This window comes from Anser anser (genome assembly GCF_964211835.1).
Source record: "Anser anser genome assembly, chromosome: 10".
NCBI classification, from domain to species: Eukaryota; Metazoa; Chordata; class Aves; order Anseriformes; family Anatidae; genus Anser; species Anser anser.
In genome coordinates, this window is record NC_139730.1 from 20,202,265 (window position 1) to 20,222,770 (window position 20,506).

The 20,506-nt window shown below is 52.8% G+C and overlaps 2 protein-coding genes across 4 annotated transcripts; both read left to right on the plus strand.

Moving 5' to 3' along the window:
* Positions 1–414: 414 nt before the first annotated feature.
* BCL2L10 (BCL2 like 10) lies at positions 415–3,611 on the plus strand. The gene is made up of 2 exons (XM_083850057.1): positions 415–904; positions 2,438–3,611. Exons 1-2 carry the CDS (start codon positions 503–505, stop codon positions 2,567–2,569), a joined length of 534 nt encoding a protein of 177 aa, XP_083706183.1. The 5' UTR covers positions 415–502; the 3' UTR covers positions 2,570–3,611.
* A 145-nt stretch (positions 3,612–3,756) lies between these two features.
* LOC310904845 (uncharacterized protein) lies at positions 3,757–19,822 on the plus strand. Of its 3 annotated transcripts, XR_014588621.1 has the most exons (5): positions 3,757–8,336; positions 11,357–11,407; positions 12,252–12,474; positions 13,485–13,671; positions 18,209–19,822. XR_014588621.1 is itself a non-coding variant. In XM_083850056.1 (4 exons), the coding sequence occupies exons 1-4, from the start codon at positions 11,060–11,062 to the stop codon at positions 18,280–18,282; spliced, it is 534 nt and encodes a 177-aa protein (XP_083706182.1). In that variant the 5' UTR covers positions 3,757–11,059; the 3' UTR covers positions 18,283–19,822. The 3 variants fall into 3 exon arrangements, 2 of the variants coding, with proteins under 2 accessions (XP_083706182.1, XP_083706181.1); XM_083850056.1 differs by lacking the exon at positions 13,485–13,671 and having other exon boundaries at positions 3,757–11,245; XM_083850055.1 differs by lacking the exon at positions 13,485–13,671.
* Positions 19,823–20,506: the final 684 nt, after the last annotated feature.

Here is a 20,506-nt window from a genome sequence, read left to right on the forward strand (position 1 = left end):
GCCACCAGCACTCTGCTGGTCCTGTCCTCAGCCATTTTACTTCACGCCAGCAGCACTGACGGGCCCAGCCTTTGTACCACGAAGGCCTAAATTAGATCCTAAACCCTGAGCATTGCCCGCACGTCTGCCGAAACTCAACCATCAGCGTGTCTGCTCGACGGGTACAAAAGGCACTCATCCTACAGCGCCCGGAACCCTGCGGCTCCTTAGGTGCAGAGACCGGGGGCTGGGGCCACGCCACCACCGCGGGGCCGCGCGTGGAGACGTCCGCCCTGGGGGGCCGCGCGTGGAGCCGGCGGCCCCCCGCGGGCCGCAGACGGTCTCGTCGCTCCGCCAGGGTGCCCCGGGGCGGGGCGGGCCGGGGCGGGGCAGAGCGGCCGGGCCGGGCCGGGCCGGGCCGTGCGGGCGGCGGCGGCGGCGGCGGGGGCGGAGGGGCCGCCCCGCCTCTTAGTCGGCGGCAGCTGCTGCGGGGCCGCAGCCGCCCGGGGCCGCCGCCGCCGCCATGCCGGGCTCGCTGAAGGAGGAGACGGCGCTGCTGCTGGAGGACTACTTCCAGCACCGCGGCGGCGGCGCCGCGCTGCCGCCCAGCGCCACGGCGGCCACGCTTCGGCGGGCGGCGGCCGAGCTGGAGCGCTGCGAGCGGCCCTTCTTCCGCTCCTGCGCGCCGCTCGCCCGGGCCGAGCCGCGGGAGGCGGCGGCGCTACTGCGGCGGGTGGCGGCGCAGCTGGAGGCCGACGGCGGCCTCAACTGGGGCCGGCTGCTGGCGCTCGTGGTGTTCGCCGGCACGCTGGCGGCCGCGCTGGGCGAGCGCGGCTGCGGGGACGGGCCGCGCCACCTGGCCGAGGCGCTGGCCGCCTACCTGGCCGAGGAGCGGGGCGAGTGGCTGCGGGCGCACGGCGGATGGGTGAGCGGGGCCGGGCGGCGAGGCGGGGCGGGCTGCGGCCGGAGGGGGTGCCCGGCCGCGGGGCAACCGGGGGCGGCTCGGGCCCGTCGCCTCCCCGGGGGCGGCGCTGGGCTCGGCTCCGGGCGGTGCCGGAGCCGTCGGCTCGGGGGCCGCCTGCGGGCTGCGGGCAACCCCGGCGGGAGGCGGTGGGCGCGGGGTTGGGGGCTTGAGGTGGGCGGCGTGCGCAGGGGGCTCTGAAGGTGCTGGCGGCCGGCGCGGCCCCTCTGAGCTCCGCCGCGGGTCGCGGAGCGGTGCCGCCGAGCTCTGGGGGCACGGTGCGCCTCCTCCTCGGGGCTGCGGCCTCTGACGCTAGAGAACAGCCTGGCGCAGGTCTCCTCCGAGTCTGAATGCCAAATACCGGTGTGTGTCCCCGGACGTCCTTGTGAATGAAGACTCGTGGCTCTCATCCCTGCTTGTTCTAGAGCTGGTGAGGTTGGGGTCTCCTGGAAGCGTGGGCAGTAGCCTCATCGTGTCTTGCGACGTAAAGCCACGGCAGTTAGTGCTTTTCCACCGCTTGAGATATCTGCTGAAAGGATGGTGCTTCAGGCATCTGAGCAGCTCCGCCCGCGTTTTCAAGCAAGCTGTCAGCTACCCCAGAGAACTTTAAATTTCCTACTTTCAGTACTAGTGGAGTATTTGATGCCAGTACAAATAAGCACTAAAGATAAAAGGGAGGGGGGAGAATGAGCCATTGACTCGTTGACTTTTCCAGAGACCGAAATGAACTTGGTTTTCCAGTGGTCACTCGTCCATCTGAACGTTAGGAGCGATATGGTGGTTGGTTGTGATGCAAACTGTCATTTAGCAGAATCACATTGCCTGTTCGCGCAAATTAGAGTGTAAAGAACAAAGTTCCGGAAGAAATTAAGAGTATAACTTGTTTACATAGACATCTGCTGAACAGAGTTCAAACATGACCATCTGGAGTTGTATTGCTGCCACTTCTGATTATCACAAATAAAGATCTGGTAGAGCAGCTGCCAGCTTTGCTCTGTCATAGGTCAGCTCTGAGCAGCATCCACTTGGCCCTTCCAAGAGAATATGTAATCAGAGTCATGCATTGACCAAGATGGGACAAGCTTCAGGCTCCTGTCTTTAAGTGGAAATTTCCATATCCTGTGTTTCAGATACTTTCTGAAACTTGAATGAGGGGGAACAATGCTGGCAGCTGTGATCAGAAACTTGCTTAAAAGGGTGAAAATAATATAGTGACATGCTGAACATCTCGATAGGAAGTTTGCAATTGTCTTTTGAGCAAGGCATGCAAGCACATCTAGCTATTGCTCTCTTTTTTTTTTTGCAAAAGCTCACACAAAGCGTTTTCATATGCTGAAGACAATAGGGCTTAGACTTTCATGATTAAAATAGAAATTTCTGCAGTTGACAGGCGGTGTGCTCAGATTGTGAACCAAACTGTATTCAAACTGTATTCAAAACAACAGAAAACTGATTATTAAGCCAACCAACTCAATGTCCTTTCTCTTGCTTTTCTAGGATGGCTTCTGTCGCTTCTTCGGCAGGCATGGCTCTCAACCAGCTGACCAGAACAGTACCATAAGCAATGCTATAATGGCAGCAGCAGGGTTTGGAATAGCAGGATTAGCTTTTCTCTTGGTGGTGCGATAGGCTGATGAACGGATCTTGCGGTGGGAAAGTACTCTCAAACTGACATTTTACCAGATCTCATTCTATTTTCTATAGAACAGACCCTCAAAGAAGAAGTTTATATTTTTAAACTGTCTTGGAAAACTGGTGCACCAAATCCTTGGCTATAGACTGCTTCACTTGATACGCGGTAACATCACAAACAAATGTGTACTAAACGACCATTTGTTCATGTTCAAAACCTGTTGCCTCCAAACATCCCTTGGACTTTCTTTTTGAAGGTTTAACCTAAACATTACCACGGTTCATGTACTGTAACTTCTGAGTACTCAATGTTATGCTAGGAAAAAGCTATGGTGGACTTGCAACTAAACCCTCTGTTCAAGACGTCTTATTTAAATGGAAGCAAGTCTCAGAACTTGCCTTCCATTAATACTGTAACGTGGGCTAATGTCAACTGTGATATAACATGGTTTGTGGCTTCAAACGCGGTGCCCGGCGCTTGTTACTGAAAGGCAACTCATTGGTTGATTTAGAGCAATTAGTACCCACGATGTGAGAGGCATTATGGCTTAATATAACATAAGGCTGATTTCATTACACTACAAGAATATAAGTATTGATACAGGACCGTAATGGCTGCAGTACCCGTTCTTACTGAAAGGAATTTAAATATTAAACCTTAATTGGTATAGTGAAATCCAGTGGAGGCTGGAATTTCTCTGGATTTCCCTGACAAAACAAGATTTTCCATATATCTTAATATATTTTTGAAGTATTTATCACTGTATAATACTTGTAGCCATGACATCTTTATTTTTGTTTAAAATTTCATTTTTAATGCTGGTTCTTCTCACTCTAATGTGTATCAAGCATTGTCTTGTTTGAGTAATATTTCACTCTATTTTCAACATGCTGTGTATTTCTTTCAATGGTTGTACAAATTGCCTTATGTTTCTGGTAGCTTTTAATAACGTTCCTGGGTTACTTACAGCGTGTACAATTTTACTATGGTGACTTAAAATGGTGAATAAATGTTGAGTATTTTTATTTTAAAGAACAATAACTTTCTTCTTATTTGGTGGGATGGATGACAGTACTCAGGATGTGCACGTGTCACATGGATGCATCGGTTTGTATCCACCTTCTTGGTGCTTGGACTTGAAACAAGAAGAGCTGGGCAGTGTTAGAGCAGCGTGAATACCAGTCTCTGTTGCAGAGGAGTCCTGCAGCTCAAGACTAGGGTAAGGCTGCCTAGGAGGAAAATCCAGTCCCAAAGGCAGCTTCATTACTGTAACAAAATAACCCTGTGGTTTTGTAGGCCAAACCTTTCCAAAGTTTGCTAACATAGGGTGCAGGGAGGCTCATCCAGGAGCTGCTCCTACTTGCAGAGTGTAACAGAGCTCTTGTTTCTTCTCAGCTGAGAGTTGCTGCTGCCTTTCTCTTTCATATATGCACTTTTTTTTCCTACTGAAACTGAAGCTTCTGCCTGGTGTGATGCTGACTGAGCAACAGCAGGTTCAGTTTAGCCCTTCTCAAATTAGTAATACCTGAGCAGCTGGGAGCTTTTTTTTTTTTTTTTGAAGGGTGTCAGGTTTAACTCTTCTTAAAATCCATCTTGCACTCCTGTGGCAAGGACAGTTCTCAAAGCTGCCTATTTCTGTGGCTGCGATGGGCCTGATGCATGTTCAGCTTGCCTCCCTGCCCTTCCGAAGGCCTGCCCTCCGGGCTCGCCCAGCGGGTGCGCTGGTTTCTGAGCGCTGGGTGGGTGACAGGCTGTCTCTTGGCAGAACTTGCCTGGCCATCCAGTCAGCACGGCCGCAGCCTGCAGCAGGCACCCTGCTTCTCCCCACAGGCTGACATGACAGGCAGAGGTGTCCCAGGGCCTGGGGAAGGAGGGCTGCTTGCTGCAGCTGCCCTGTGCCCGCCACCGCGGCCCTGTTACATAGAGCCCCATTGTGCTGAGCAGTTACAAGTGAGGGGAGAACAACAAAAAGGAACATTGAGAGATGGTAAGTCCCATGGAGGCAGGAAGGAACTCGCAGTGCTCCCCCTCACGCTGCTCACTCTGAACAAATGTCTGCTTGTTCTCTAACTTCCAGTTCTCTAAACTCTGGTTTGGCTCCTCAGCAAAAGGATTAAGACCTCACGGCGTGCTCAGTTCCTCTCCGAGGTCACACACAGGCAGCTCGATGCTCACGGGTGTCTTCCCCGATCCTCTTTGGCAGTGAGGGGGTTGCAGTGCTTGAAACTGGCTACAGTGGGAGTGAGCTGACTAATGCTGGGAAATGAAGGTAGTTTCCAAAACACTGAGTGCTTAGGGGGATATGCACGGAAGAGCAAGGCGAGCAACAGGGCAAGAAGTGCTCTGAACAGAGGTCAAGTATTGCAGGGAATGTCCTGCTGCTGATCTCAGTGTCTCCCCAGTATGAAGCGGAGCAAAGATGAAAATATCAGTATCTTGATTTCCAATGTAATCCGATCTGGCAGGCCACACAAAAGCCATGCCAGAGAGGATATTATGCTCCACTTTTACAGTGTTCTCTGGAAAAGAGAAGAAAACAGTCTGGAAGTGTCCTTGAATAAAGTCAAGTCAGTCTGGTGTAAAAGGTGCAGCTCAGAGAACATTTGTTGCTCTTCCTTGGCAAAGGATGTAAGGGGTAGGTTTCCTAAGAGCTAGAAGAGCCCACAGAGAGCTGAGAAGCCAGACTGGGACGGGGCATAGTGCTGCTGCATGGGGTCCCAGCGCCCTGAGCTGGGCTTCTGCCTGCTTGCAGCCCGAGCTCCTCCTGGTCACGGCAGCATCGCAGGACCCAGTCTCCAGACAGGGAGAGCTGCGGGAGTGGAGGGGACTGGCCCCTGGCAGCCAGAGCCTGCGGTCCTGGAGCTGCTTTCTGCTGTGGACACTGGGATGGAGGATTGAACAGCATGGTCTGTTCGTGAGAGCAGCATTGAGCTCAGGGCAATTCGGGCTAACAGTCTGCCTGACCCTTTTTTTTTTTTTTTTTTTTTTTTTTTTTTTTTTAGTTTCAGTCTGATGGCTTGTCTCAATGAAGTACTGTATTTCAATTGAAAACTGCTGCTCATCCTCTTTTCTGCCTCGGAAAAGGGAAGCAAGACTCCACTGTTCCTGTCTTTAAATACAGAAGGAAAATTGGTGGTTAAGCCCAGCACCATGTGTAATCCCAACTGCAGCTTTCAGACCTTCAGTGTTTGTGTACTTTCCAGGCAGGTGCCAGCAGACCTTGTGCTATGTAATGATTAGCACGCAGCAATCGCTGTGGTCCTGTTGAGGCCCAGCTGTGCCAGGCCTGCAGAAGCACCAAGCAGAGGGTGGCTGCGGGGTGCTGGAGGGGAGGCAGCTGAATGTGACCTCCAGGCTGGGTGGGCACTAGGACACAAGCAGGGGCTGTACTCGGCTGGTCATCTGCCTGGTGTGGTGGGAGCGTCAGTCCTCTTCCCCGGGCTGGCAAAGCCACCAAAGCGTGCGAGAGCAGAGGGAAGGGCCCCGGAGCTGCTCTCCTGGGAAGTCGGGAGCCCAGCTCAAGCCCTGAATTCCCACGTGGGTGCTCATCCAGCCCTTCTTGCCTCTGGTCTTTGCATCCCATCCCTTCGCTTTGCCTCTGTCTTTGGGCCTGGGGAGTTTTTGGTCATTGCTTGGTGGCCAGTACTGGTTTTGAGCATTTCATGCTCCGCTACATTCAGAAACTTCTGCAGGACCAAGAGGCTTAGCAGGCAGCATTCCCAGCTTAGGCTGGCATTCACAATGGCCTTACTGGAGCCGTTGGCGTTATCTGCTGGCGCTGCACCTGCTCGCGGCATGATTTCCTTGTGAAGGGGTATTCACTGTAAACATTGGCAAAAGCCATAGTGCTGCCGAAGGAGCCCAGCTGCCTCCCCATTAACGGAAAGAGAAATCTATTCATTGGGCTTCTTGAGAACGTTTAAATAGCCAGTGTTTTCCTTTTGACTCAGAAAAAATGAGACGCTTGTTGGAGTTCAAAAAACGCGAGTCCCAAAATGGTGTTATATGTCAGTTTTTAAGCTTCTTTGCTGTGGTATGCAAAAAATCTGGTCTGTCATGTCTTGCTGAAGGTGTCGGTGCTGGTGCTGTGTCCTTCTCTGCCCACACAAGCTGCAGCGGGGCGCAGCACAATTCTGCTTGCACGGGCGCTCTCCCAGCCCGGGCAGGCCCTGTAGCAAGCAAACACCTTTCTTGTATGGCAGCAAAAAAAGTCAGTGGAAGGAAAAAGGTCTAGCACATGGCATTTATTCACATAATCTCTCTTCACTTCTCATGCTCATTCAGTTTGGATAATGAAAGCAGATTTCTGGGTTTCACTTCTGTTTCTTCAGCAGTGCTCTTTACAAGCCTCCAGCCCAGTGTTCCTTGCAGCCAGGCGATGCAGCGTGGGGACAGTAAGCACAGTGGGAAACAACTTGCTTTCGGGTTTAAAAAGAGTCATAGTGCAGTTCCTGCATAAATGCAGCTGCTACTGAGAGAACTTAAAAAAGGTACCCTCAAGCTTCTAACAGTTATTTCAAAGCTCTTAAGTGAGAACAGATTTAAACAAAAATCCTGATTTACCTGAAGTCAAATACGAGAAGCTGAAAAATCAGCTCTGTGCTGAGCTCACAAGATTGTTTCACTGAAATTTTTCTCTGCCTGGGCTTGGCCTATTTGTTTTATTCAAATGAGGTGAGGAAGACAGGCTCTGACTTCCTTTGTCAATAGGTCTCATTTTCAAATAGGTCATTTGTTCCTACACAGCCTGCGATAAGTTTCTAGCACATCACCGTGTAACTGATACCAGCAAATTGGCAATCTTGTAGTTCCTGGACATTCACCCATTTTGTGTCAGAGCTGACATGCATTGCGCATTGCTGGTAGTTAAGAATTAAACCTACTAAAATGGCAGCTTTAATTCAGCCAGGGATCATGCTATCAGGGAGATGAAAATCCATGAAGGAAAATCCTCTAGGAAGAGGCACCACAACACAGGAAATTAGAAAAGCATGTCTTCAGAGAGCCACTGTGTACGCTGCAGAAAGTTTTTGCTCTCCTCTGGATTTAATCTGTTTAATGGTTCTGACCTATGACAACAATTCACTTTAGGGAGTTCCTGTGTTTAACTGAACATGCTCTTTTGTTTGTTTCTGAACAGATCAGCATACAGCAGGAACTCCACGCCCTGTTTACAGCTTTTTGATACTGTCTCTTTTTTAAAATACAGCTTGTATCCAGCAGGGTCAGCAGGGGAATGATGGCCTGGTTCACTTGAACTTCGTGGAAGTACCGTGCTGCATTGCTGCTCCGGGAGGACCAGGCGTGGTGTCTGCAGGGCTGCTGCACTGCAGCCTGATACAGAAGTTGTAAACTCGTGCTGGTGCTTTTAATTTGCAATACATCATGCTAAAAGTGCAAAAGTGCTCGGCTTCTTTGAAGTGTTAGATGGAAAGCGTTGTCTTCAGTGCACTCAACTGCCAAGCTGATCAGCTTCTTACTTGGAGCTGTTAGCGTCGTTAAAAGAATCCCCGACTGTTTTAATTATTTTCTAAGTGTTAATTATGAAGCTTTATGAACACTCCTAAAATACAGACAAAGCTGTGTCTCTGTGATGCAGGGCAGGCACTGTTGACTCCTGTTTCTCCAGAAGCTGGCTGGGAGCTGCCAGCAAAAGCTTGTTCTGGATACATCATCGGCCAGATCGCTGCTGCCACCTCTGTGTGGCCACACCTGCCCCATGTCCTCCTGCCCGCGATCAGTGTGTCCCAAGCAGCCTGGCTGGTAAGCTGTTGTCACCTTCACCCTTCTGTGTCCCTGCTCCTGCAGTTTAAAACTGCCACCTTAGATGGTAAAGCAGCTCACAAGGGTCGCTGCTCCTGTTTTCCAGATAGCTAATCTGTGCTTCAGCTTCAAATGACATGCCCAGTGCCCTTGTGGTGCTGGGGATGTGAGCAGCAAGCCCCGCCCCACATGCTGGGAGCAAGACCGTGAAGGAGTGGTTGTACTGGAACCGTGCTAGGTGGGTGGGGGCTAGATGGCTTTCTATATTGCATGAGTGAGAAGGAACTCCACCAGTCTCATGTAAAATAACCTCATAAAATGGTAGTGACAAGAGCAGTGGCTGGCAAGAGCTGCTGGCATTCGACACGCAGGGCAAGTGCTTGTTCCCTGGTATCTGGCATGTGCGTGGTGGACACTTTGATACGGGCAAGTGTTTTATGTATTAAACCTAATTATACTTGGAGCTTGAAAGTCATGCGATTGCTTGAGCATTTCATACCAAAATTGGCTGGTGGCATTTTCAAGCAAAGCATGGTGAGATCCCGTAGGCGTCCAGCTGCACCCAGTGGGATCCCCAGGCTGTACAGAGCTGCCTCCTCGTGCAGACCAGTATGAGGTGGCACCCCTGGGCCCCGTATGGTGTGTTCTGATGTGGGAGCGCATTGCTGTGCATAGTCACTGCCTTCTGTGGGTGAAACTTGGCCCTGCAGAGTCAGCGAGTCAGTAAGTGGTTTCCGTCCCAAGACTCCACAGAAACCCCTTAGCTTTCCGGCATTTGAAAAGTCTGTAAAATATGTGCAGGATTTCATTTATTTATTTTTCCCCTCCTCCTAACCCTTACATGCCCTGAAGAACATATATACACATTAATCCTGCTGGCATTCCCAGCATAGACACTTCACCCACGGGTGGCAGCAGCTCAGTGGAAGTAAAGGCTAAATGCTCACGTCTGTAGTTTGGAGGCGTGAAGGAGCGCAGGGTCTTTGACATACTCTTACTGCTCTTCATGTAGGCAGCTGACTACTGTAGCAGCATTACACTTCCCTGGCCTTTAAAAATAAAAAGAAAAGTTGGTTTCTTGTAAAATCTTTTTAAAAAGGGCAATAACACAAAACTGGCCTGACTCTTAAGGAAGAAAAAAAAGTCAAACTCCTTCGGGATCTGTGTATTGTCCTTGGTGACGCTCAGAGCAAAACAACACCTGCCTCTCTGAAAGCCTTCCAGTGTTTCTGGTCTCATTTTCCAAGAGGAGGTCCGTTCTATGGAGGAAGAGGTTAAGCGTGTGCGCAAATGGGGCAAAAGATTATGTGAAACAAAAATCCCGGTGCTGTTTGTTCTGCCATCTGCTCTAAGTTTGTTCCAGCGCTGTGTGTGCTTTCTCATCGCTCCCTCTCCCATTATCATCCCATGCCATGTGCTCCCTGAGCTGGCGCAGCAGCGATGGCCAAGGCTGGCGCATCCTGTCCCGGAGGAGCTGTGGCAGCCACAAGCCACTTGAGAGCAGAGCACGGCTTTGGCAGGAGGAGGGTGAGCACTGGGGACACAGCTGCCTGCTGGTGAAGGAGAGGTGCAATCATTTCACATGTTGACTCCACAACCCCTGCTTGTTCTCCCTGCCCCAAATTTTCCATCTTTCCCTCTTGGTCCCCCAGCCAGGCTCTCTGGAGCCCTGTACCGGGTGTATGCACGGGCTGCTGGCCTCCCGCGCCGCCCGCACCACCCTTCCCCTGCTGCACTTCTGCCTGGGAATGTGACCTTGCTCCCTAGATTATTTACAGTCAAAATATTGCTGCAAGCATGCGGAGGGCTTTTTTTTATTATTATTAATTCCACAAAAACAGGAATTCTTTCGAGGGGAACGTGGGGCCGGGTGGGAGTGCTCTGCAGTGTTTGGGAACGTGCTGCCTCACGCCATTTTCCTGTCTGGGAAGCATGTAGAGGGGTGCGAGGGCCCTCCTTTCCATGTGCCCAGGAAGGCACCTTGTTTTATTCACGGGGCCTGCCATCAGTCTGGGGAGAGCTGTGGGGTGGCACAGTGGCACTGAGGGGGCCGTGGTGTGTGTGCAGCTGGGGCCCGGCTCCTGCCCAAGAGCTGCACAAGCGCATTTGTAGCGTGAGACCTAGCAAAACAACTGAGGAGTGAACACAGCGGCTGTGCCTTGTGTGGGGACCAGCCAAGAGAGAGCTGGCGGGGTGGACACCAGGCGGCTTGGGGGGAGCAGAGCCGAGGGCTGCTCAGCTCTGTGGGGCCGTGCCCAGCACACCCTCACACAGGGCCTGCGCTGGGCCGGGCAGGGCCTCCCGGCTGCTGAGGCACACGGAGCTGTCGCATCCCTGCTGAAGTGGTGGCGGTCAGGTTTCTTTCTGCCCACAGCCCAGTCTGTTATTCATAGTGCCCAGCTTTTGCATAGGAGCAAGCACAGCGATGGTCAGCACAGCTCACCTTCATACCAGACACTGACCTTGTGTGGAAAGTCTGCTTACCCCACGTACCTAGGCTTGGTTTGGCACATGCATCACCTCACGCGGGCATGGGCTGTGCCAACCTACAGCTGTGAGATCAGTGGCGGCGGGCAAGGGGTCTCTGCTCCGGGTGCTGTTTGCTACTTTGCAGGGTGTTTGCCAGGTGTGTGGGTGGACAGCACACAGTCTGCCCTCGGGATCACTTGTGCTGGGCAGCTCCTCGGTGTGGGGGGGAGTCTTTGGCACATTCCTTTTGCTGAATGCAAGCAGTGCAAAGAGCTGCCTGTGAGCAGTGCAGGGTGGCCTGCAGTCTCTCAGCCATAAGGCTGGGTCTCCATCGGGTGTCTGTGCCCCTTTACAGCACAGCATTCGGAATGCTGAGTGCTGCGTCTTCTCCCCCAGGGTGTCCCGAAGGGTTAATGATCACTGTAGCAGATGGAGGGATGGTAAGCAGATTAATTGCCTTGTGCAAGGTACCTAAAGTCTCACCCTCCTTCAGAAACACAACACTTATTCAGCCAGGTAAATAACTTGTTTTAAATCCCCTCTCATTGCAGCTGACCCTAACTGTGTTTATCCAAGTGGCTGGAGTTGTTCCAGTCTCTCTGGTAAGTGACCTTTCCCGAATTTTTCTTTTCAAGTTGACATTTAAGAAGGGGGGAAAAAGTCACAGAAACAAACCATGTTTTAACAGCGATAAAGCCATAGCACTCAACAAAGCCAGGAAAGTCTCATTGGAGCCTGCCACTGATGGCTGGGCCTTCCCCAGCAGAATCCATACAGACAGTGCTGCCTTTAATTTCCTGCCCTGTCTGTTTGTGCATCGCACGCCGCAGCAGCCTGCGGGACGCTCAGCAGCCCTGCCGGGGTGTGGGGACGGCTCCGCACCCGGGGAGGCTCCAGGGTGCGGCTCAGCCCAGACAGCTGCTGGCAGCTGGAGGCACTCGCATCATCAGTTCATTACTGAAATTCAAATGAAGAAGAGTCTTAAATCTTCTCTGGAAGGAATCTGGGTTTTGGCAGGCGGTGGAGCACTCTGCTTATTTTGAAAAGGCCTTGGACAATTTTGGTAAATGTTTTACTGTGTGTTCGAGCAAGTAATTTATCCCTGTTTTTTACATTCCTCGGTTTCTGCTTCAGCACTTCTGCTGCTCACTCCTCTCATAGGAAGATATTTAAGAAATGAGGTCTTTGAGCTCTGAAGGAGGTTTACCTCTTCAGCCCGCTTGCCCTGAGCATGAACTGACTCTCTCAGGCTGGGAATCCCAAGGCTGCCCAGCACTGAAGCATCCTCTGAATGGCACTGTCCCCGTGTCCCCGCCGAAGCTGTGGCATGCCATCCCCAGCTGGGCTTGGCATGAGGCAGCATCTCTTGCACATCCCTGCCCTTTCCATCTGCAGAGCACCCAGGGCTGGCCCTGCAGCCTCACTCAGGTCTGTGTTGGGTTGCAGGCGGTGAGCAGGATGGCGAGAAGCATCTGCTGGGTGCCAGAGCTTCCCCACAGGTCCTCCCCTCCGCTCCTCTCCCTCGCTGATGGTGATGGCGCCGCTGCAAAGTGCTGCTTCACAGAGATGAACCCGCAGAGACGATGCTGCCCGCAGCACCAGGCCAGGGCGCCTCCTGCCCTGCTTGTTGCTGCTGCCTGCCTGAACGCGAGAGAAAGCCACCAGACAGGTAGGTCCAATGGCAGAGGTGCCTCGAGCAAACTGATAGCTAAGCCTTGCTGCTGCGTTTCACCTGGGGCAGCTCAGCTGTCCGCTGGTTAGGGTTTCCATCTGCAGTGGCTCTGCTGCCTGTGAGTGTTGCTGCTTGGAAGCTATGACAGCCCTTAGACCTTACCCACCGTATGGCCTTTAATCTTTGGTGGCAAGAATGCCTCATTTCACATTAGCTCAGAGGTAGCCTGGGTGTCAGCTGGCGCCAGGTCAGTACGCTGGCCCTGGAGTGGGACAGCCTGTATCCAGAGACTTCCGCTCCCCTTCCAGTAACGTCAGCACTGGAGAGTGTGCGGCTATTTTAGGCGCAGGAATGTCAGTGGATGATTTCACTTTTGTTTTGTACTTGATAACCTTTCCCATCACAATGAAACAAGATGTCCAAGCTGAGCGTGCTTCCGTGCACGGGTGGGAAAACCATTCAGGCTGCTCTGCAAGGGAAAAGAAAAGCTGCTTTAAAAATAGCTGCACAATTGTATGTGATGCCTAGACAAAAGGAGAAAAAAACCTTCTCCGTGCTGCAATATGCACAAAATGCAGGGAGACAGCCTCAATGGGCTTGAGCCCGGTGGCATGGGAATACCGGCTGCACTGCCTCTCCCACCTGAATCCCACATGGAGAGGATGCCCAGGGTGGGCACTGTGCTCGCCCTGCATGCCGCCAGCCAGGAACGGGGAGAGCAGGGCTGCTCCAGCCTGCAGCAGGGTGGTTGTTCCACAAGGACCCCCTTTTCCTCCCCGCCACAGGCAGGTGCACACATTAGATTTTTCTCCCTCCCCTGTCATTCTGCCCTCAGCCGAGTCCCTTCTCTGCAGGGTTTCAGCGCTGGGAACTCGGTCAGGCAAACCCACTGCAGGCCTCAGATGAGATAAGTCTGGTCAAACCCAAATTGCTAGAGCTCAGCTCCAGCTTTTATTTCCTGTGGGGAGGGAGCTGGCTGAAGTAAGTTGTGTTTTTTTTTTTTCAAGCTTTCAGCCTGCGACTTCCCATGAACTGCTGACCCATCATGTGATGCAGGCTGCGGCAGGCCGGCTGGAGCGAGATGCAATGTCACCAGCTTATCACAGCGCACCGGGCTCAGGCAAAGCCTGAGCACAGCAGGGCACAGTTGCTGAGTTTCCCGTCCCAAGCACTGAGTGATCTGGGCAAAGGAAGGTGAGAGGAGCTGCTGGGAGGGGCAGCTGCTCCCCTTCCCATATCTCCTGTAGGTTTTGGAGCTCTGAGGGAAACTGGGGCATCTTCTCTTGGCTGCTCATGCCTTCCCCTAAAACTGTCGTCCCCTCTCTGGCTCCGTGCTGTGCCTTTGCAATGCTCAGCTTCAGCACGAGCGTGAAGGCACAGCTCTGTGGCTCTCCTGAGAGCACGGTGGAAGGAGTGTCCCTGCAGGCTGGGGGAGACCTGGTGTCAAGGGAGGACTTTAAGAGGGAAGGAAGGAAGCTCATTTATTATCAGCCCCCCTTTCTCTATGAGAGACGCCTGCCCACTCCCCATGGCGGTGTGGCTTCTCTTTGTGGTGCCAGCCCTGCTCCTGCATGCCTTCAGTCACGCTGCAGCGTGCATCGTTAGCCTTCTTGCAGGATGTTGGCTGGCAGCAGTGGCACCTGGGCTCTGGTTTGCTTGGTCCCTTTGCTCGAAGCCGTCTGGAAGCTTTTTGCTCAATCCACTGAGCACATGACTTACAGGGTGACTCCAAAACCTGCCCTTGCCATTCATGAGCTCGAGCCTGTTTACAAAACAGTGGCTGAGGGCTGCTATTTATTGTTACATACATATTGCATTCAGAGTTGCTAAACAGGCAAAGCCAAAATGAAAGTCATCTGAGCAGTTTGCTTTAATTAGAATAAGATCCTGATGAATCATGAGGTTTCTTTACCTCAAAGATGCACAAGGAATTGACTTTGGCAGCAAACATCAAGGTACAGCAGTCAGTGCAGCCTGCTAGCTACATTTGACATCTGCTGGAAAGACTTGTTTTTCCATCCCAAGTCACATGCTAACTTGTGATCTGATCATGAGATACAAAGGATAATCTTCCAATATTTATTTTTCTCATCTGTAATTTTAAAAGGCAGAGGAAAAAAATAAAAAGCAGTGTGAAAAAAAAAAAACACAACAGTTTCCTTGCCTGTTTTGATTAGTGTCACTCTAGGCACTGTGCTTGCTGCTTGGACAGGGCAGGAGACAGTTTCCAGTATGGTGGGCTCCAGAAGCAGCATGCACGGGTCTGGTGCCCAGGGCAGCATGGTGGTGGTGGGACCAGGGGCTGGCTCCTGGGCTTGGAGATGGATGCGGCTCATCCACAAGCGAAGGGCGATGGGGCAGCTGCACTCCTGTTGCTTTATGCAGCAAGTAAGAAGGAAGTACACAAGGATGGAGGAGTCTGACTCAGTCATGTTAAGTTGCTTGGGGCCTTACGAACAGTCTGACTGTATGTGTAGCTGCTTGTGCTGGGCTCTGGTAACTGAAAGCAAGAAGAGATCACTGGGTATCGTGTTCCCAAGATATAAGGCATCCCATCCTGGGACCATCCACACGGCACCAGGTGGAGGGGAGAGCTCATCCTGCTCTATGGCACCCACAGCTGGTCCCACGCTGCAGTTCAACATTAAATGTGTGTGTTTGACTATAAATGTCCAACTAACATTTTTTATAACAATATCCTGATGCAATCAGCTACACAGGTGGAGTTACTTGGTACACGCTCTAGTCCAAAGGTTTATAGTAAGCCCAGCTGCACAATTAAACCCAAATCACCCTTGAATAAAATCCCCCACATCATCACTGGGGAATTTTCCAAGTGCATCTTGAGCATTTGTACTTCTGGGGGACAATGGTTGTGGAGCACCAGAAATCCCCACAGACCCATCGCAGTGCTGACACAGCAGCTGTTGGGAAAAGGTGGCCGAGCTCTGGCTGTGTGGGGCTTCAGGCTGGAGCTGGCTTCTTGCTGCAGAGCTGCCAGGACGTGACAGGACAGGCCGTGTTTGTCCTCCCGGCCAGGAGCTGTGTGCCATTGACTGCCGCATTTGAATGAGGAGGTTGCTGCCCATGGTTTGCATGCGTGCAGAGCCCTGCCCTGCACCTACATTTGTTATTCTGAGATCAGCAGTCTGTCTGTCTGTTCAGTGCTGGGAGCAGCTACCCAGGGCTGGAAAACACAGCAGGTCATGGACACGCTCTCCAAACCTCTGTCCTTGCCCAAACGTGCTGTGCTCCCTGTGCCGGGCAGGGTGGTGGGGCACGGGGGGACGAGGCGGCCGTGCTGCAAGTGTGGGTTGCTTCGGAGAACTCGGTGGCCACGGAGGAAGCGGTGTGACGCGCCCTCTCTGTCAAGCCTCACCGCAGCCTCACCACCACAGCTATTTCTGTGCTGAGGGGAGGTTTTCCAGTAAAATGTGCGCTGGTGTCAAGAGTGGTGTGATGACAGCCAGAGAGGAGCTGGAGGGGCTTCCTGCTTCACCCTGCGGTGGGATGGGACATCCCTTGGCCATGGGGCAGCACTGGGGGTCAGTGCAACGAGGCTGCTGGCAGGGGTGGCCCAGAGATCTGCTGGGTCCGTCCTGTGTGGGGAAGGGCCGGGGGGTGTAGGCAGACAGGCCGAGATGGCTGCGAGGCTGGCAGGGCTGTGTATTGCAGCAGGAGGTGCCTGCACCCTGCCAGTGGGGGCCGAGCAGCTTTGCCAGGGCTGTTGGTGAAAGAGGCTTTGTGTACGGCAGGGAGCTGATACGATCTTAAGGCTCAAAGCTGGCGTGGCGTAAACAAGAGATGATTTTAAATTAAAAATAAGACAACCCTTAATAAAGAGCTCTCTCCAGCAAGCAAATACTTCTGTGGCACACAGAAGTGCCACAGTGGCACTGGTGAAGGGGGCTCTGGTGAGCATCCCTAGTGGCCCAGGCAGGAGAGCAGCGGGCCCACTCCAGCTCCCCGTGTCCAGCAGCACCTGAGGGCTGCGGCCCCAGCAGACCTGTGGCTGCTCCTCGGGGACTCAGCCCTACGGTTGTGCCTATCCCAAGCAAAATCAGAGCAGGCTGACCCAGAGAGCTGGCTCCTGATAGTGACAGCAAGTGGTCGGCAGCACTGCCTTCGGGTCTCCAGCCTGCGCTGGCTGTGCCATGCTGTTGGGCAGACCCTGACGAGGGCCTTGGGCCTTCCTGGGCCTGGGGCTGCTCCTGCTGGCAGTGCTGGTTCTCCAGCAGCCTTCACTGTGCACTGTCCTCATGCACTGGGAGCAGGTGTTGCAGGAGGAGGCAATGCTGAGGTGCAGCGCTGGGTGCCGCCCCCCTGCATGAAGGCATGTGTGCTTGCCTCAGGAGAAGGTTCATATATTTGCCTCTGAGACTGGCATATGCACTCGTTCCTGGAAGAGAAAGACATCAATGTTTTTAAGGAAGTAAGCAAATGCTAAAGAATATCTTTTCAGAGTGGCCACCTCCTGCTTTCTTGAATTCCTCAGGGACAATGAGTGCTTTGTAACCTCGCAGTGCTCTCAGCAGCCAAAACAACTTCTGTGTGATCTCAGCGGCTGTAAATCAACGAGCTCCTTTGGGTGCTATTGCTAGGGTAAATTCAGTGCTGATTGCTTTGATCTGCAATGCTTTTATTTTTTACCCTCTACAGAGATACACACAAGGTCAGGCTAATGGCTGAGACATGAAAAACGCATGTGGCCTTTATTGATCCTGCCATGATTAACGGCCTAGAGGGAAGGCTGGTGATTCATGCCCCCTTGTGAGGTGCCTGTGAGTGTGAGCTGCGGGCCTGGGCACCCGAGCTGCTTCCTGCTGCTTCGGGGCCTGCAGACATGGTTCTCACGGATGTCCTTGCACTGGGCAAATAGAAATTTGTATGCAATGCACTTGCAAACTGGCATCTATTTTGGTTTGTCATTTACTTTCTCTGTCCATTTTGGAAATAGATCAAAACAAAGCCAACCTGAAACCTTACTTCAGTCATGTTGACAAAGCCTCTTTCCTTTCCTGATAGCTCAGGTGGGCCAAGAAGAGAGTCCTTGAGAAGGCCATAACACAAAGCCTCCCTGGCCTGATTTTAGGCGATGTTGTGGCAGTCCCAGCAGGATGAATCCCTCGCTGCTGCTACTGTGGGCTGGGCAAGGCCCAGCCAAAGCTGGGCAAGGCCCAAGGCTCTGCAGAGTCCAGCCTTTTGGGTACCAGCATGTGAGCTCTCAATAAAGCAGCTTCAAAGCTGCTTGCTGCAATTAGCCTCGCAGGCTATGGGTTTTGGAAAGCGTTTCCATCCCACTTAGCATCCGTGACTCGCTGGTGGCAGGCCCCGGGGGCTGCTCCAGACGCGCTGCCCCAGCCCACCCCAACAGTAGGGACCCCAGCCACAGGGCTCGCTGTGTGCCCCAGGCACAGCTGTCAACTCGCACATGGGGAAGTCATCCTAATGTTGGAGGGGGAAATTAGGCCCTGCTGGGAGGATCTGGACAGTGGTTATGTAACTTTCCCATTTGACACTTGAGAACACTTCCCCCCGGCCGCCTGAGCCATGTGACTGACGAAAGGCATCACGCTGCCATCAAGGCCCCCACGGTGCTCCCCAGCATCCTGGCCACTGCTGCCCACGCCTGCCTCAAGCCTGGTGCCCGCTGCGGCACCCCCAAAATCACCGCACTGCCACCTCCACTCATTGCCTGCTCACTTGCTTCTGCTTTTATCTTGTCTTGCAGGTGCTGTGGAGTATTTCCAATGCCCTCCCCTCACTAAGAGCAAAGACATGGTTTATCTTGGGCAGTGCCATTGAGGGGACAAAGCTTTGCTGCCAGAACAATTGCAGGAGCCATGCACCCCCTATCCCCAGCTGACTGCACCCCTTGAGAGAGCTTGGAAGCCAGCCCCATGTGCTGAGCAGCCCACAGACACCAGAAGACAGCACCTCAGCACCACCTGAAGGTCAAGGCACAAGGGTGGGCGCCACAAACCCAAAGTGGGCACGTCCCCATGCAGGTAACTACATGCAGTGCTCAAATACCTTCCCCTCCGGCCGCTAGTGTGTGCACTCGGCAGAGTGGCCCAGCTGCACTGTGCTCCCAAATTAGCTGTTCGGGCCAGGTCAGGTTGGTTTTCTTGTTTACTGTCTGAGTGGAGAATAGGGACAGAGTACAAAACCTCATCCCTGGACTATAAAAAGACCTTTTTGTGTGGGCACAGGAATTTTACCTTCCTCTCATTTTTCTTGCCAGCCTGGCACCGCCTCGGTGGCGCCAGGTGCATGGCCAGCAAGCGGTGATGGCTGTAATGCGCAGCAGGAGGGATGCCCAGAATAGCAGCTCTCTGGCAGGAGATATTTCTTGTGCGGAGAGCTGGAGCCATGGAGCCATCCTCCATTCATCCCTGGGCCCACTGCAAAAAAAAAAAAAGCCCCTGGATGGGTTTGGCCAGCAGGAGCAAGTGGTCAGGGTGGATAAGACACTGCCCGGCCACAAAGCTGACCTGCCTGCATGTCAGTTTTACAGCATCAGGATGAGTTATTGGGATCCTAAACTGTGCAAGCCCAGAGAGGTTGCTAAACCTTGTTTGCCTTGGACTGTTTGTCCAAAAAGATACTGTGAGGTGAACTCTTTCTTCCCTTCATAATTGGCCCTAATCTTATCTGAGGCCTCCAACGTGTCCTAGCGACTCCTCAAGGAGATAACAACCACAAAAATAAGTCCAAGAGCATTTATTTCTGAACCTTGAGAGCAGCCTCCAGGTGGGCTTGGCATCCACCTGTCAACAGCACCTGGACTCAGAAAGCTGTTGGTTTACCTTGTAGCTAGAGAAAAAACTGCTGCATGAGGGCAGTAGGCTATAGCAGCCCATGCCTCGGGCTGCCAAGACAAGTTTGCTTCACCCTTGTCCCACCAAAGGATGTTTCTGGTGTGAGTTGGTCAATGCCACTCAGGAGGGAGGCTTTAATGGAGCAGCACATGGGGACATTTCTCCCTGCCACCAACTCCCATGCTTGGTGCCTGCCAGCCCCAGGGCCCCACAGCATAGCAGGAGCATGTCCTGCTGAGCCCGTCTGTGTCCCTGGCACAGCACATCTCCTGGGGCTTCTCCATGCCTCCTCCCAGCCCGGAGCCAGCCTTAGTTTTAGCTGGGATTTTTGTATGTCCACAGCCAGACATTCACTGTGAGTCCGGCCCATGGCAGCTACAAAGTTTTGGCTTGATGCTGGTTTGTAGGTTAGAATTAGTTGTCAGACCTGCAAGTAGGCCAGTTTTTGCCACTGTTATTGCGTGTTGTGTTACTTTTTATCTTATTCTGGTTCTCAGTCAAAATTAAATGCCAAGTGAAACCTGCTGGAGTGTCTGAGTGCTACATCGGCATCCTGGCGAGTCACTGAGACAAGATCTACTTTCTGCAAAGCTTCCTCAGCTGGCAGAAAGACACCAGCTGAGGGAGCTTCTGAGGGAGCTGCACAGTCAGTGTGCCCAGCCCCAGGTCATGGTTCCTCGCCTCTCACTACCCGCATCCTCCTGATTACTCTTTCAAAATACTGACAAATTCGCTTCCTCCCAGCTGAGCCCCTCCGCAGCTAGAGCCCCGGGCTCCTGGTGGCAGCGCAGATGTCCTACCTCCAGATCTGCCATGTGTTTTAGGAACAAGCACAGTGCTTGCAAAGGGAGAGTTAAAAGAACTGAATGTGCACATAGATGTTTCTTGTCCTACCAGTGGGATTTCTGATCTGGAGCACTGGTTTTCTGCTGCTGTGAAGGGTTTGGCAGTGTGCTTTGGGTTCCTTCCCCAGCCCGCTATCATCCCACAGGACTGATGGCCCCACAACGCCTGTAAACCTGGCAGACAAACACCAGGAGCGTGAGGCAGGGATAGGACAGGGCAAGCAGCAGCTTTGTGATGTCCAGCTGGAGACTTCGCAGTGGGGTCTGTGTTGCACTGCAGCAGCCACAGCGGAGTTAAAGATCTGTCTGACTCTGCTAAAAAGCCATTTTGCATGGTTTGTGTGCACAGGCTGCTACAGTTTG